A 14,468-nucleotide genomic window follows, 5' to 3' on the forward strand; every position below is an offset into this window, starting at 1 on the left:
ACAAGAACAGTGTGCCCAGGCCACCAGGAGCCTAGCTACCAGCCGCAAAGTCGGCCTCGGAAGTCGGCTATTGGAACGTATCTGCCTGCTCTGGCTGGGCCGGAGTTCCAGAGCCCCAGACACAGGGGGCAAATTCAACCCGCCGATCATCGTGGTAGTCCCGATGAGGTCCAGATCGGCCACCTCACCCAGCCTAAGTGCCACATTTTCGGGAAGGCACTTAGGCCCAAATGTTTGTCAGAGCTTTGTGCTATAATCTGATTGCGGCCTTTTAATAGCACTCAAGAGCTTCCAGCCATTGTGGCTTTACGCTTTATCAAAATCGATAGATCTGCCTGACATATTGGTTATGCAAGGTTGCTTCTGATTTCCAAACATTGTAGTTTCTCCCTTGTAATTTGAACATAATTTAAAAGTTCATCACCAAGTCATTGGACTCTGAAATTGTTGCTGATTTCGAGGAGGATAAGTTAATTCATGTTCTTTCAATGGAGGCGTGAAAACCAGCGTTTCCCCTGGTCAGCCACCATTCAGCGTTTTATCGTCTTGTCGCCCTCAGCATTAATTGCCTCTAAATCATAACATGTGAGGAGGAATGTGATAATTGAGTTCCAACCGGGGGTGATCACAGAAAAATTGTTTTGGAACAGCTAGCGGGAGGGAAAAAGAATGCCAAATCCAAACAAAAAAACAAGAATCTATTAATTTTGTCCATTATCGTTATAAAACAGAGGGATTATTTTGTTTTAATAAATTGTCTTCAAGGAAGTGCAATGTGAGTTGTCATTTCTTCTTGCTGCTTGGAACTGAAAGAACACCTGTGTTATGTTCACACATCAAGAGCCAAGTTAAACACAATTAGATATTTTAATGATCTTGTACGAGGTATTACAAAAAATGAAATACTGGTTTGTACTTTCACATTACTTTAATACAGGCAAGAGTAATATCAAGTCCAGCATCTAGCCAGAATTATACCCAAGTACAAGATGCATCAAGACTATTAATTTTTTATGTGCAAGATTATTTTTATTGGCACATCTTAATAAAACCCGTGATATTCAAACACTATTTAGCATCAAGTGTCATGACACAATGTTTTTTAAAGTAAATATTTGAAAGCCTACTTGAATAACATGATTTCAGTCAAAAGATCAGCTTATTCTCTTTCATTTCAGAAGTAAGGTTTGCCATAATAGACTGCTTTGTGAGTCTATTATGCCCAGCCTGATCTCTGGAATAAAATTTGGCATCGAGTATTCACAAAGTCAAGGAGATACACCGGCTTCAGTTTAACTCGTTCAAAGCGTTTGGAAAGAGGCAGTGGATATATTAAGCAGATTTGAAAAAAAAATCCAATTAGTTGGCCAGGATTTTGCCGCTTGTGGCAAGCAAGAAACTTCACCCTTGATTTACAAGACATGTAGTCTAACAGATTGGGGAGATCCCCAAGCAACACCTTGTACTTCAAAGCCAGCCTAACAATCAATGGTAAGGGCCTTGTAAGAGTAAACACCATCATGTGGTGGGGGATATAAGAACCTCTCCTGCTGACAGGACAGCCAATAAAATGCAGGTTGCTACCCATTTGACTTTGATCTGTCAAAATCTGCGAAAAATATCTCATATTTCATGGATCACTGTCAGTAATTCCCATTCTGAACTCATTTTCTCTTGGCCTTGAAATTGAAGAAAAGGGCACACTTAAACAGATAGAACTATTATTGTTAATTTCGAGAAATCTTTTTGTGGAGACTGCATATTATTTTCTGCCATATATTTATCTCCTTCTGCTCCAGGTTATCTCTGTTGCTGCTTTACAATGGATCGGCTGGAAAAATACAATAACTGGGGTTCCTAGTCCTTACTTGTTATTCTGCTTCCTCTCCCTGTTTTCCATTTTGTATCTCTGAGGATATCATGACTGAGATTGAAGCTTATCGCATAATTCTCCTCTTAGAGACTCTTGGATCTTTTGTCATCTTGTCACCTTGTAGCTCATGGCTTACAATAGAACTCTATTCATCCCAGGAGGGAACTTGGTGCAGCCAACAGTCATAAAGCACAAGGTACCTGAAACATGAAGTTAAAGTGATGAGTGAAAAGTCCAGGTTTGGGTAGGTGCAAAGATTGGGGGGGGGGGGGGCGGGGGGGAGGGGAATCAGTCTACCCCACGGCAGAAGGGAGAGGACTTGTCCAGTTTGAAATCCACGGGGAAAAAGGATCTCCTGAGGAGTTCTTACTGTAGACGTTGAAAGAGCAGAGCCTCCTCAGAAAGTATAGCTGGCTCTGTCCCTCCTTAAAATAAGGACCTCTCCCCCCCAAAACTGTTGATAAAACACAGGGGGCTCTATATCAGCTGACCAGCAATCTTGGACTTTAGAATTTGATGATTTCTGCTGTGCTGCTGGCAACAGATATTATTGTCTGTGTTTTTGTGTGTACGTGTACGTGTGTAAATATGTATATATATATATATATATATATATATATATATATATATATATATATATATGTATATATATGTATATATATGTGTGTGTATTTTTGAGTATGTGTATATATACACACACTGAACTTTTTTTTCTCTCTCTCATTATGATATTGTTTACAGTGCACCATGTTTACATATTCTGTGGTGCTGCTGCAAGTAAGAATTTCATTGTTCTATCTGGGACATATGACAATAAAACACTTTTGATTCTTGACGAATTTAGAGATACAGTGCAGAAACAATCCCTTTGGCCCACTGTGTCTGCGCTGACCAGCAATCACCCCGTACACTAACACTACTCAACCACACACTAGGGACAATTTACATTTTTTACCGAAGGCAATTAACTTATAAACCTGCATGTCTTTGGAGTGTGGGAGGAAACCAGAGCGTGCTGAGAAAGCGTACGCGGTCACGGGGAGAACGTCCAAACTCTGTACAGACAGCACCCGAGGTCAGGATTGAACCCGGGTCTCTGGTGTTGTCGGGCTGCAGCTATACCTCCGTTGTACCACCCTCTCTCTCTCTCTATCTCTCTCTCTCTCTCTCTTTCTCTCTAAATGGGACTCTATTTATGAAGCAATTGTGAGCTATAGATGTTGATTGAGAATTTTAGCAATTTTGTTATAAATGTATTGTGCCATTTATAGGCCTCACAACATAGTAATTTTGAGTGTGGCAAACAGCTCCTCATGCTCACACAAACACTGCTCTTTTTTTTCCATTTTGTTGATTTTCAAATGTTAGCATTTGATAACCAAATTCATGTTAAAATTTCAGAAAATGTTACAGCTACAGTAAATAGTATCTATTTGAAAAGCAATTTAGACAATTGATTACACGGAGCAACTTACCCCAAGCGCAAGAAGAAATGCATTGCCCCTGAGGGAATTACGTATTGCAACACATTGATGTAACAACATACAGCTTTTAAAATTTCAAATATTACAAAATGGCATCATTTATATCTCCAGATCAAGTTGTCAGGAAACTTTATAGCAATGACAATTTTTTGCATTTCATGAATCTATGTGCAGTTTCACCTACAATTTACCAAAGAAACTTGTAAGGATATCACATTTTCAATTTGTTACTTTTTATACTGCAAAAAAGCAAATTATAACTATTTCAAATATCAAGAGAAACATAGGAAGTAGGTCACTTTGCTTACTTTAGGCCAGCATTTGTATTTTAACCTGATTAAATCAACTTCGATTTATAATCAACAATAGCTTTGCATACAAATGTCTTGCATTGTTTAAAAATTTATCTTTAATAGCCTCAGTTGCTTATTGACAAAGCAAAATGCACGTTTCTTGTGTAACTAAATTATTTTTTTGGTAATGTTCCACTTTTCTTGAGCCTATGTTCAGAAATGGGCTCTTAATTTTCTAAGATAGGATTATCTTTGGCCTCTCTTCAAACAATCATGTTTCAATAATACCACTGCATGTATTTTTATTATCCTCGGTGGCCTAAACATCCTCACTCTAGTCTCGCTCTAATCCTCCTTCTGGATTCATCTAAAGGAGCCCATGTAGCTTCTTCCTATCAATCTATTCAAATCATTAAATCACGTTCGACAATCTCAATTAGATTATATACACACATATATATAAACATATACGTACTACACGGGTGTTATGTTCTTGAAAAGCAGTGGGTATCTCAAAAATGTGTAAATTAAACATATTAATTGAAATTAAACTGCTCCACCAGGTGTGAAATTTGAGTGGGTTATTTCAAAAATACGATTGCATAAATCAGACTTTGGTATTATACGAACAAGTGCATCACACCAAAAATGCATAAATCAAACACGTGTACAAAGGAAGGTGCCTCTTTCCGTATATATACACGGTCTTTGTTATCACAGTTGAACTCTTTGAGTGTTGATGTTGCCTAATGAATCTGCACAGAACTGAACATTGACTCCAGAGGGGGATCAAACCAAAACACTGGAGTTGGAACAATATTGTTTCCCAGCAGTGCTTTCCAGGCCCTAATTCTATGTGATAACTTATCCATTTATCCATGCTCCATTTTCCAACCTCAGCCATTGGCAGTTTTTAAATCCAAGAAAAGTAAGTCAGCAATATAGATTATCATAACTGGAAGTTGGCAATAAAATATAACAGACCATTATCATTAAATGTTATGCCTAGTTCCTGCAGGCTGGGGAAATATGCTCCTGGCAGTTGCTTGGAATCAGAATTAAAAGTCTTGAATACATCTTGTTCCAATCGGGCAGCCCAGTGGCACAGTGGTAGAGTTGCTGCCTTGGAGCACCAGAGACCCGGGTTCAATCCTGACAATGGGTGCTGGCTGTAGGTCTCTCTGTGACTACATGGGTTTCCTCCCACATTCCAAAGATACTGTATATAGGTTTGTAGGTGAATTGGCTTCTGTAAATTGTCCCGTGTGTGTCGGATAGAGCTAGTGTATGGGGTGATCACTGGCCAGCGTGGACTCAGTAGGCCGCAGGGTTTGTTTCTGCGCTGTATCTCTGAAATAAACTAAACAATTCACCACCCAGTTTTTATTTTAGTTCATAAGTTCTAGGAGCAGAATTAGGCCGTTAGGCCCAACAAGTCTACTCCACCATTCAATCTTATCTGATTTATCTTTCACTCTCAACCCCATTGTCCTGCCTTCTCCCCATAACCCCTGACAACTGTACTAATCAATCACCCTTAAACCCTTACTAATCAAGAATCTGTCAATCTCTACTTTGAAAATACCTAATGACTTCACTTCCACAGCCATCTGTGGCAATGAATTCCACAGATTCACCACCTTCTGACTGAAGAAATCCCTCATCATCTCCTTTCTAAAGCTACATCCTTTTATTCTAAGGCTCAGGCCTCTGGTCATAGACTCTTCCACTAGTGGGAATATTCTCTCCATGTATTCTCTCTCCACTCCATCCAGGCCTCATTAAGGCCTAGCATTTTCTGTTTCAGAGGAGACATATATCTGAATATGTTTAACTTTTAAAAGTTGGGTATCAGTGCATCAAACTCCACGAACAATTCTGGTCAACTTTCAACCCTTTCAGAGCGGTTGATACAATAGCACTTCTGTTTGCATAAATTGGAGACCTAGTGACAAAATGGCCGACGATGAGCTCAGAAATGATAAGCATTAGCCTTACCTGAAGGGGAGATGTGTCTCCAATTAATGACAGGTTCTGGTCTTCCATTAGCTAAGCACACCAGAGTGACGTTGCTGCCTTCATTGACGGTGATGTTAGAAGAGATGTTGTAGATCTTTGGTGGAACTGCAGAGAAAAGCATATTGAAATCGTAAAACAAATTTATAATACGTCTCTTTTTATTACATCATATTAGCTTTACTGTCAGCCTACATGTTATAATATAAATATTTGTAGCAAATAGGTTGTCTGATTGTTTTCAAGCTTACTTTTCAAATTAATTCAGTCTGCATGTTTCAAAACATATTAATGAACTATATGCAAATATGCCCAAACAAATAATTGTGTAATCTGCATTAAATTTCACCATGCAACTGAAAGACATAATCAGACAGCAAGATGTCCAGTTAAATCAGATTTCTTTGTGGATCCTCCACCTTTTCTCTTCTAGTACCCAGATGTATGTCTTTATTAAATAAATACTCAGAGAAGTGGTCTCGAGATTCAAATGCATTGTGCTGTTTTAATCAGGGTGACACAGTAGCGGTAGAGTTGCTACCTTACAGCGCCAAAGATCTGGGTTCAATCCTGACTAAGGGTGCTGTCTGTACGGAGTTTGTACCTTCTCCCCGTGACTTTGATCTCTCCGAGATCTTCGATTTCCTCCCAGATGTAAGTTAATTGGCTTGGTATAAATTTAGAAATGTAAAATTGTCCCCAGTGTGTGCAGGGTAATGTTAACGTACAGGGATGGCTTGTCGGTGTGGACTTGGTGGGCCGAAAGGCCTGTTTCCACGCTGTATCTCTAAACCAAACTAAGCTAATCTAAACTAAACTGCATATGAAAATCTGCTATTGGCCTGCAGGGAGTGAGCCGGCCACTGGTTGGAGGACCTGGCGGATCGCGGCCTACAGGGAGTGAACCACCGAGCCAGCCCCTGCTCATCCCCCTAAGACCAGGGGGTGGAGCCAGTGACGATGATGGATGCAATAGGCGAGGAGCAAGGTTGGTTGGAGAGGAGAGGGAAGCAGGGTCCAGCACAAAACGCCATCAAGGTGGACTGCAGGAGGGCCCCCCAGGTGGATGGGTGAGGAGGGGACACCACGTCAAAGGAAGGCGATGGCTGGAGGCCCTGCAGCAGCCTTGGGCTTCTGCATCGTGCTCCGCTCACAACAACCGGAGCACGGACTGGACTGTGAAAATGGTATCAAAACATGGCGCCTCTTGCATGTCAGCTTAGACGACTATTTCTGTACACTTGCTAATCGAGGATGTGCCTGGGTATGAGAATACTGTACTGGCCTCTATGTAAGAAAATAATTTCACTGTGCGTTTGCACATGTGGCAATAAAACCACCATTATTAGCAGAGTGTCCAACGTTTTCTGATCAAACGGCAGCTGGCTGTAAATTCCCCATGTAATTATTCCTTCGCTGGCTCAGATGTCTCAAATTCATGCCAGACCTGCAAGGAATCACGCCATATTCAACGCAACAAACTTCCACTCTTTTCGAGTCAAAGCAAAGAAACGGGCTCTGTTCGCTTTATCGGTGGTCTCTCTTAGAACAATTGTATTTCAATAATACCGCTCCAGGTGCATTCACTTCCCTTCACAACCAACATCCTCATCCCAGTGGCAAATGAGGGAGTGTCAGAGTGACAGAGGAAATGAAAATATTATTGTTTGTATGGTTTACTTATTGTGAGATTTGGACTAAGTATGAGGAACTTTCAAAGCCTAATTTTTAAGTCTAAAGCCAAAATGCGTGCAGTGTGAAAAGTAGGATAAATAATTCCTGGTATTTCCCAGAATATATCCAAATATTTACACTGAGATTTGACAGCCATAAAACTTCAGCACAGTTTTGACTATATTGCAAGCTGTTCATTTGAGATTTCTTAGTGATATACTTTCTCATACATTATTTTTTCAGTATAATCTCTCTTACATGCTGTCCTCCCATCTGCCTTATCAGAGACTTTTGAACTATCTTTAATCAGACAACAATGTTATATCTTTCCACTAAACGTTGTACGCTTTATCCTTTATCTGTGCACTGTGGACGGATTGATTGCATTCATGTATAGTCTTTTCTTTGACTGGATAGCACGCAAACCAAATCTTTTTACTGTACGTTGGTACATGGGTAAATAAACTAGAATAAACTAGACATTTTGAAAATGCAACAAAGCAAATTATTCCATAAAATACGAGAAGCAAAAAAGGTGCAGATCCTCCATCCTCCATTATAAGACTCAAGTCACGAGTGTGATGGTCGAAGTGAGTGTAACTTCAACAACACTGAAGAAGCTCACACTCATCCAGGACATAGCAACCCGCTTGATAGCGACCTATCTATAACCATTCACTCACTCCACCACAGGTGCAGAGTAGGAGCAATTTGTACCATCTACAGGAGGTCCGAAGACAACACCTTCCAAACCCACGCCATTCCCAGTTCAGCAGAGCAAGGTCAGCAAAAAGCATAGGAACTCCACAACCTGGAAGTTGCCCCTGAAGCCATGCATCGTTCTGACTTGGAAACATATTGCATTTCCTTCACTGTAGCTGGCTACAAAATAGCAGGTCGGTGGGACTAGTGTAGGTGGGACATGTTGGCCGGTGTGGGCAAGTTGGGCTGAAGGGCCTGTTTCCAGGCTGTATCAGTCCTTCTCCACTCCCCCGCCCCCCCCCCCCCTCTCCAATCCTTGCACATCCCCAATCCTTTCCACTCATCACTTTAATTTCATGTTTCATTTATCTTGTGCTTTATGACAGTTGACAGGCTAATTTCCTTCCTGGGATAAATAAAGTTCTATCATATCATATCGTATCATATGGCATTGTATCTATAACTCTATGACTCCTCAATATATAAATTTCAGGTAGGAGAGAGGATGCAAGTTGATTCAGTTTCAATGAAGTTTTGATTTTGTTAATGTTTATATCAGTAAAACTGCCAAAATAAGTAAATTAACATTAGATCTATGCAGCAGTTGCAGCAAATTTAGAGTTAGCCACTCAACCTTGCCGTCTATGTTAGCTGGATGTCAGAAATTAAAAGCCAACAGTGAATATCTTAGGTGGAAAAATTGCAGTCAAGCTCCATGCATAATAACATCTCATTCAACTACTGTAGTTGTGAAAGAAAAGGGAAGGGAACACAATTTTGAAAACTATCTGTGAATCTTGCTGGGGAAATCTTTTGGAGCTGGTTTCTCAGAATGACCAATCTGGATGGTGAAAGGAAATCAATAGGAATAGTTAAAGAAACCACCAAAGAAAGTCCAGCAAGTAATTAGGGAAATCAATTGAAGATTTAGCTCATCAATGAATTCTGATTGTTCAGGCTGTACTAAAAGCTGAAGGCAGCTTGCTTATTCCAGGTGAATATTAACTGTATGATTTGATAACATCTGGATTTACAGTATTGATGTGTAACATCACTATTATCCTCAACTTTTAAGATGACTCAAGGTGAACTACAAATTCATTTTGGCTCACAACTTGTGAAATATAGCCCCTTTCATTAAGATTTCAATCCCGCCTCTATTTGCACCATTTCATGTCAAATGCCACAGTTATGTCCATGTGTACGAAAGGTCAGTACTTAGAACATGGAACCAAGCAGCACAGGAATGGGCTCTTTGGCTCACTCGATCCAGGCCAAACATGATGCTAAGATAAACTCAAATCCTCTGCTTGCACGTGATCCATATCCCTCCATTCCCTGCACATCCACGTGAAAATGAGTACTCAAATGAGCTTCTCCAGTTATAAAAGTAATTCCCTCCTCAATTCAGGCTGGCTTGGGACAAGAGTTCACAGAACTAATGCAAACTTCACCTTCACTCGAAAGGAAGAAAGCTGTAATCCACATACTAAAACTCTTGTTTGTTTGTTTGTTTGTTCCTGAACTACAGCCAAAACGGTACATGATAGCGCAACAATTTTAGGCCCACCTTGCTCACCGTCGTCCCTTTGGTGCTAATGGAAGAAGTTTAATTGAAATCGGTGTTATATTTTTAAAGTTATTCACATTTTTAAGTTTAAATCTATCTCCTAGGGAGGGAGGGGATGGGGGAAGGGAGGGAGGAGGAGGGAAGATAAGGGAGGTTGGAGGATGGAGTGGGGGGAGGGCAAGGGGGGAGGGCAAGGGGGGAGGGGAAGGGAGGGAGGGGAAGGGAGGGGGAGGTGGAGGGGGAGAGGGAAGGGGGAAGGGAAGGGGGAAGGGGAGGGGGAAGGGGAGGGGGGAGGGGAGGGGGGAGGGGAGGGGGGAGGGGGGGAGGAGCGGGTGCTGCACCAATGCAGGAGAGGTTTGGGCCCAACGGGTCCACTTGGTCTGGTATTACAAGAAATTGTACCACACAGTTTGCCTTATTAGTAAGGGGGTCAAAGATCACCGGGAGAAGGCAGGAGAATGGGGTTGAGAGGGAAATATCGATCAGCCATATTGAATGGCGGAGTGGGCTTGATGGGCTGAATGGCCTAATTCTGCTCCTATGTCTTATGGTCTTATCAATAGTGTTAAATATCCCTACGTCGTATAAATACATTGACGATTTTGAAAATAAACACAGAATATGGTAGACACAAAATGCTGGAATAACTCAGTGGGTCAGGCAGCATTTCTGGAGAAAAGGAATAGGTGATGTTTCGGGTTCCGATCCGAAACACCACCTATTCTTTTTATCCAGAGGTGCTGCCTGACCCGCTGAGTTACTCCAGCATTTTGCGGCTATCTGCTGCTTTTTTTAGTTCACTGCCTTAAATTAGTTGGTGTTTAGTGAGGTATTATGTCCTAGTTCAGCTAACTGTTCTCTATCTTCAGGAATGAAAGTCCATCTGAACTCTAGTAAAGAGCTACAACTAATTGTTGAGATTGAGTTTACAGGATGATATAGCAGGGCTGAATTAATACACGGTACGTTTGTCAAATATCCTTAATTTTCTAGCTCCCCATGTAGTTGATCTTTAAAAATACTTCAGACTGCTTACTGTAATCATGAGGTTACATAACAATTGGGTGATAATTGGCAGAGCAAATAATTTGTGCTGCTCATAGTACTGTCATTACTGTATAAGAAAATAACTGCAGATGCTGGTACAAATCGAAGGTATTTATTCACAAAATGCTGGAGTAACTCAGCAGGTCAGGCAGCATCTCGGGAGAGAAAGAATGGGTGACGTTTCGGGTCGAGACCCTTCTTCAGACTGATGTCAGGGGGGCGGGACAAAGGAAGGATATAGGTGGAGACAGGAAGATAGAGGGAGATCTGGGAAGGAGGAGGGGAAGGGAGGGACAGAGGAACTATCTAAAGTTGGAGAAGACGATGTTCATACCACTGGGCTGCAAACTGCCCAGGCGAAATATGAGGTGCTGTTCCTCCAATTTCCGGTGGGCCTCACTATGGCACTGGAGGAGGCCCATGACAGAAAGGTCAGACTGGGAATGGGAGGGGGAGTTGAAGTGCTCGGCCACCGGGAGATCAGGTTGGTCAATGCGGACCGAGCGCAGGTGTTCATTACTGTCATTACTGTTGTTTCCACCAGTGAGAGAAACCAGACCAGGGGGGCACAGCATCAGAATAAAAGGATGTTCCTTTGGAAAGGAGTTGAGGGGGAATTTCAGAAGGTAGTGAACCAGTGGAATTCATTGCCGCATACGGCTGTGGAGACAAAGTCAATGGATATGTTTAACGCGGAGATTGCCAGATTCTTGATGAGTACGGGTGTCAAGGGTTATGGGGAGATGGCAGGAGAATGGAGTTGAGTGGGAAAGATAGATCAGCCATGATTGAATGTTGGAGTAGACTTGATGGGCCAAATGGCCTAATTCTGTTCCTACAACTTATGAACTTAGTATCTGCCTCAACTACCTCCTCCGGCAGCTCGCCCCTGTACTAGTTTTTTTAAATTGCAGGATGAAACTGAAAACTTTTGACCAGCAGTTAGATCTCATGTAACTTAATATAACGCCTTGTCTCAAATCTGTTCAATATTTGAAATGTTGTTATCATGGAACACATCATTTACTGAAGTGTAGAGGAATATGTGAAACAACGTGAGCAAACAAACTGAAGTAAACTCTATAATTTACTTTTGCCATTATTTATTTTACTTTAAATTTCATATTTGAATTTTGTGAAACAATTGATCTGAAATTTACTATTGATTGTAAATAAAAAAAACAATTGTCTCAATTAAGGTTTATGAGATAGATTGTTTTTTACCCATTTATTCCTTCAGGTGACAGAGTCCCTTTGGCCCAACTTGCCCACATCGACCAACATGTTCCATCTACACTAGTCTCACCTGCCTACATTTGGCCCATATCCCTCTCAGCCTGTCCAATCCATGTACCTATCTAATTGTTTCTTAAACGCTGCAATAGCCCCTGCCTCAACTACCTCCTCTGGCAGCTCGTTCCATACATACACCATCCTTTGTGTGAATAGATAGAACATAGAACAGTGTAGCACAGAAACAGGCCTTTCGGCCCACAGTGTTCATGCTGAACAGGATGCCAGGTTAAACTAAAATACTCTGAAAATTTACGCACTGCTCTAATATGTGTATGTGGTCCTTAGTCAGCTGGGAGCACACCTCTGGTAAGGTATCACTGGTAATGTTCATCCATGTACACCCTGAGTTGAGCATCAACTACATTGATGGTTCTGGACCCATATTTAGGTTCGGCCAAGTAAGGACAGATTCACTCCTTTGATAAATATTTTCAGCTCACATTGGCTTTAGACCTTAGACTTTACTTCAGAAACACAGCATGGAAACAGGCCCTTTGGCCACAGAGTACATGCCGGCCAGCGATCGCCCTATACACTAGCTCTATCCTACACACTGGGAACAATTTACAGAAGCCAATGAACCTACAAGCCAGTAAATCTTTGGAATGTGGAAGGAAACCGGAGCACCCTGAGGAAACCCACACAGTCACAGGGAGAACATACAAATTCCATACAGACAGCACCCGTAGTCAGGATTGAACCCAGGTCTCTGTTGCTGTAAGGCAGCAACTCTACCGCTGTGCCACTGTGCCGCCCTGCTACTTATTGGAACATAAATTGCCCACCTGCCCAAGTGGGATAAAGGTGCTGCCACTTCATCAAATACAGATTCATTTTGTTAAGATAATTATTCACACTCAGGTTAATAAAGGGTAAACCAGAATGCGATAAATGTAAGACAACGCTGAGTATATTTCATAAGCAATTGATGGGAAGCTTTTGATATACATAATTTGTATATCAATTAATATCATAATTAATATCATAATATTCATGATTTACAGTAACACAATTGAATGTCAGTGGGTGATAGCTGAATTTCATCTTTTTTGACATTGTCTTGTCAGTCTGTTAAAGGTTTTAACATTATTATCTTTCTATCAATGGCAGGATTATCAATTTGTTGGTACAGTGCAGACAGGTTTGCATATGTCTTTTATGTAACAATATTAGAGAAATGAGCACTTCACTGCTGACATATTTCTGACCATATTTCCGCACTCTTATTCTCAAGATAGCTTTAGTTAAATAATGGTTCTTAAGAATCTTGGATGAGATCTTTAAATAATCAATGAAGCCCAAAGCCACTTCTATTTGTAGATGATCGTACCCAGAACATGTGTACTTTCTAGTGGATTTCAAAGCAAGGCCGCTCCCACTGAGATTGCATTGGAAGTGAAAATAGGAAATCCCCACTAAAAGCCTCTATAGAAAAGTAGGATTCAGGTAAAAAAGTTGCCAAAAAAAAAGTTATTGGGGATTGTTAGAATACAGCAATCTAAGAAATAGGAGTATGTTATTCTCCCCTTTCGTTTTTTCTTAGACATACAGCGTGGAAACAGGCCCTTCAGCCCACAGAGTGCCCGCCGACCAGCGATCACCTGCACATTTGTTATATGTCCCACTTTCACATTGTACATAGTAGGGGCAATTTACAGAAGCCAATTAACCTACAGACCTGCACGCCTTTGGAACGTGGGAGAAAACCGGAGCACCCAGAAAAAAAACCATGCAGTCACAGGGAGAACGTACAAACTCCACATAGACTGCTGGCACATTGTTTCACCTCCTCCATTCTATAAGATCATGGGTCATTTTTTCCTGAAACATCATTTTCTAGCACAAACTCCACATTCCATCCTGTCCAAATTGTTTTTAATAGTACCTGCCTCAGCCTCCTCCTCTGACAGCTCGTTCCACATACCCACCACACTTTTGTAATCGTTGCCCCTCAGGTGCCTATTAAATCTTTCCCCCCTCACCTTAAACCTATATCCTCTGGTTTTTGATTCCGCTCATCTGCGGAAAAGACTGTGCATTTATCCTATCTAATCTTCGCATGATCTTATAAACCTCTATAAGATCACCTCTCATCCTCCTGTGCTCCAAGGAATAAAGTTCTAGCCTGCTCAACTTCTCCCCATAGCTCAGGCCCTTGAGTCCTGCCGACACACTCATAAATCTTCTTTGCACCATTTCCAGCTTGATAACATCTTTCTGAAAATAGGGTAAGCATAATTGAACACAATAGACTAAATTTGGCCTCGCCAATGTCTTGTACAACTGTAACATGACCTCCCAGCCTCTATAGTCAATTCTCTGACTGATGAAGGCCAATGTGCTAAAAGCCTTCTTGACCACCCTATCTACCTGTGATGCCACTTTTAAGGAACTATGCTCTCCTAGATCGCTCTGCTCTACAACACTTCCCAGAGCTCCGCTGTTCACTGTACAGGTCTTGCCCTGATTAGGCTTCCCAAAATGTAACACTGAATGGCTTGATTGTAATCATG

General features: G+C 41.3%; 1 protein-coding gene across 5 annotated transcripts in view; it reads right to left on the reverse strand.

Annotated features, from left to right (window-relative positions):
- The window catches only part of lsamp (limbic system associated membrane protein), a 1,629,956-nt gene that overhangs the window by 218,215 nt on the left and 1,397,273 nt on the right, over positions 1-14,468 (reverse strand). For all 5 annotated transcript variants that reach the window (XM_078409128.1, XM_078409131.1, XM_078409130.1 and 2 more), the window contains one exon: positions 5,649-5,774. In XM_078409128.1, the coding sequence (XP_078265254.1) occupies positions 5,649-5,774 (126 nt within the window). The remainder of the gene's footprint in view (positions 1-5,648; positions 5,775-14,468) is intronic.

This window comes from Rhinoraja longicauda, chromosome 12 (assembly GCF_053455715.1).
Source record: "Rhinoraja longicauda isolate Sanriku21f chromosome 12, sRhiLon1.1, whole genome shotgun sequence".
NCBI lineage: Eukaryota > Metazoa > Chordata > Chondrichthyes > Rajiformes > Arhynchobatidae > Rhinoraja > Rhinoraja longicauda.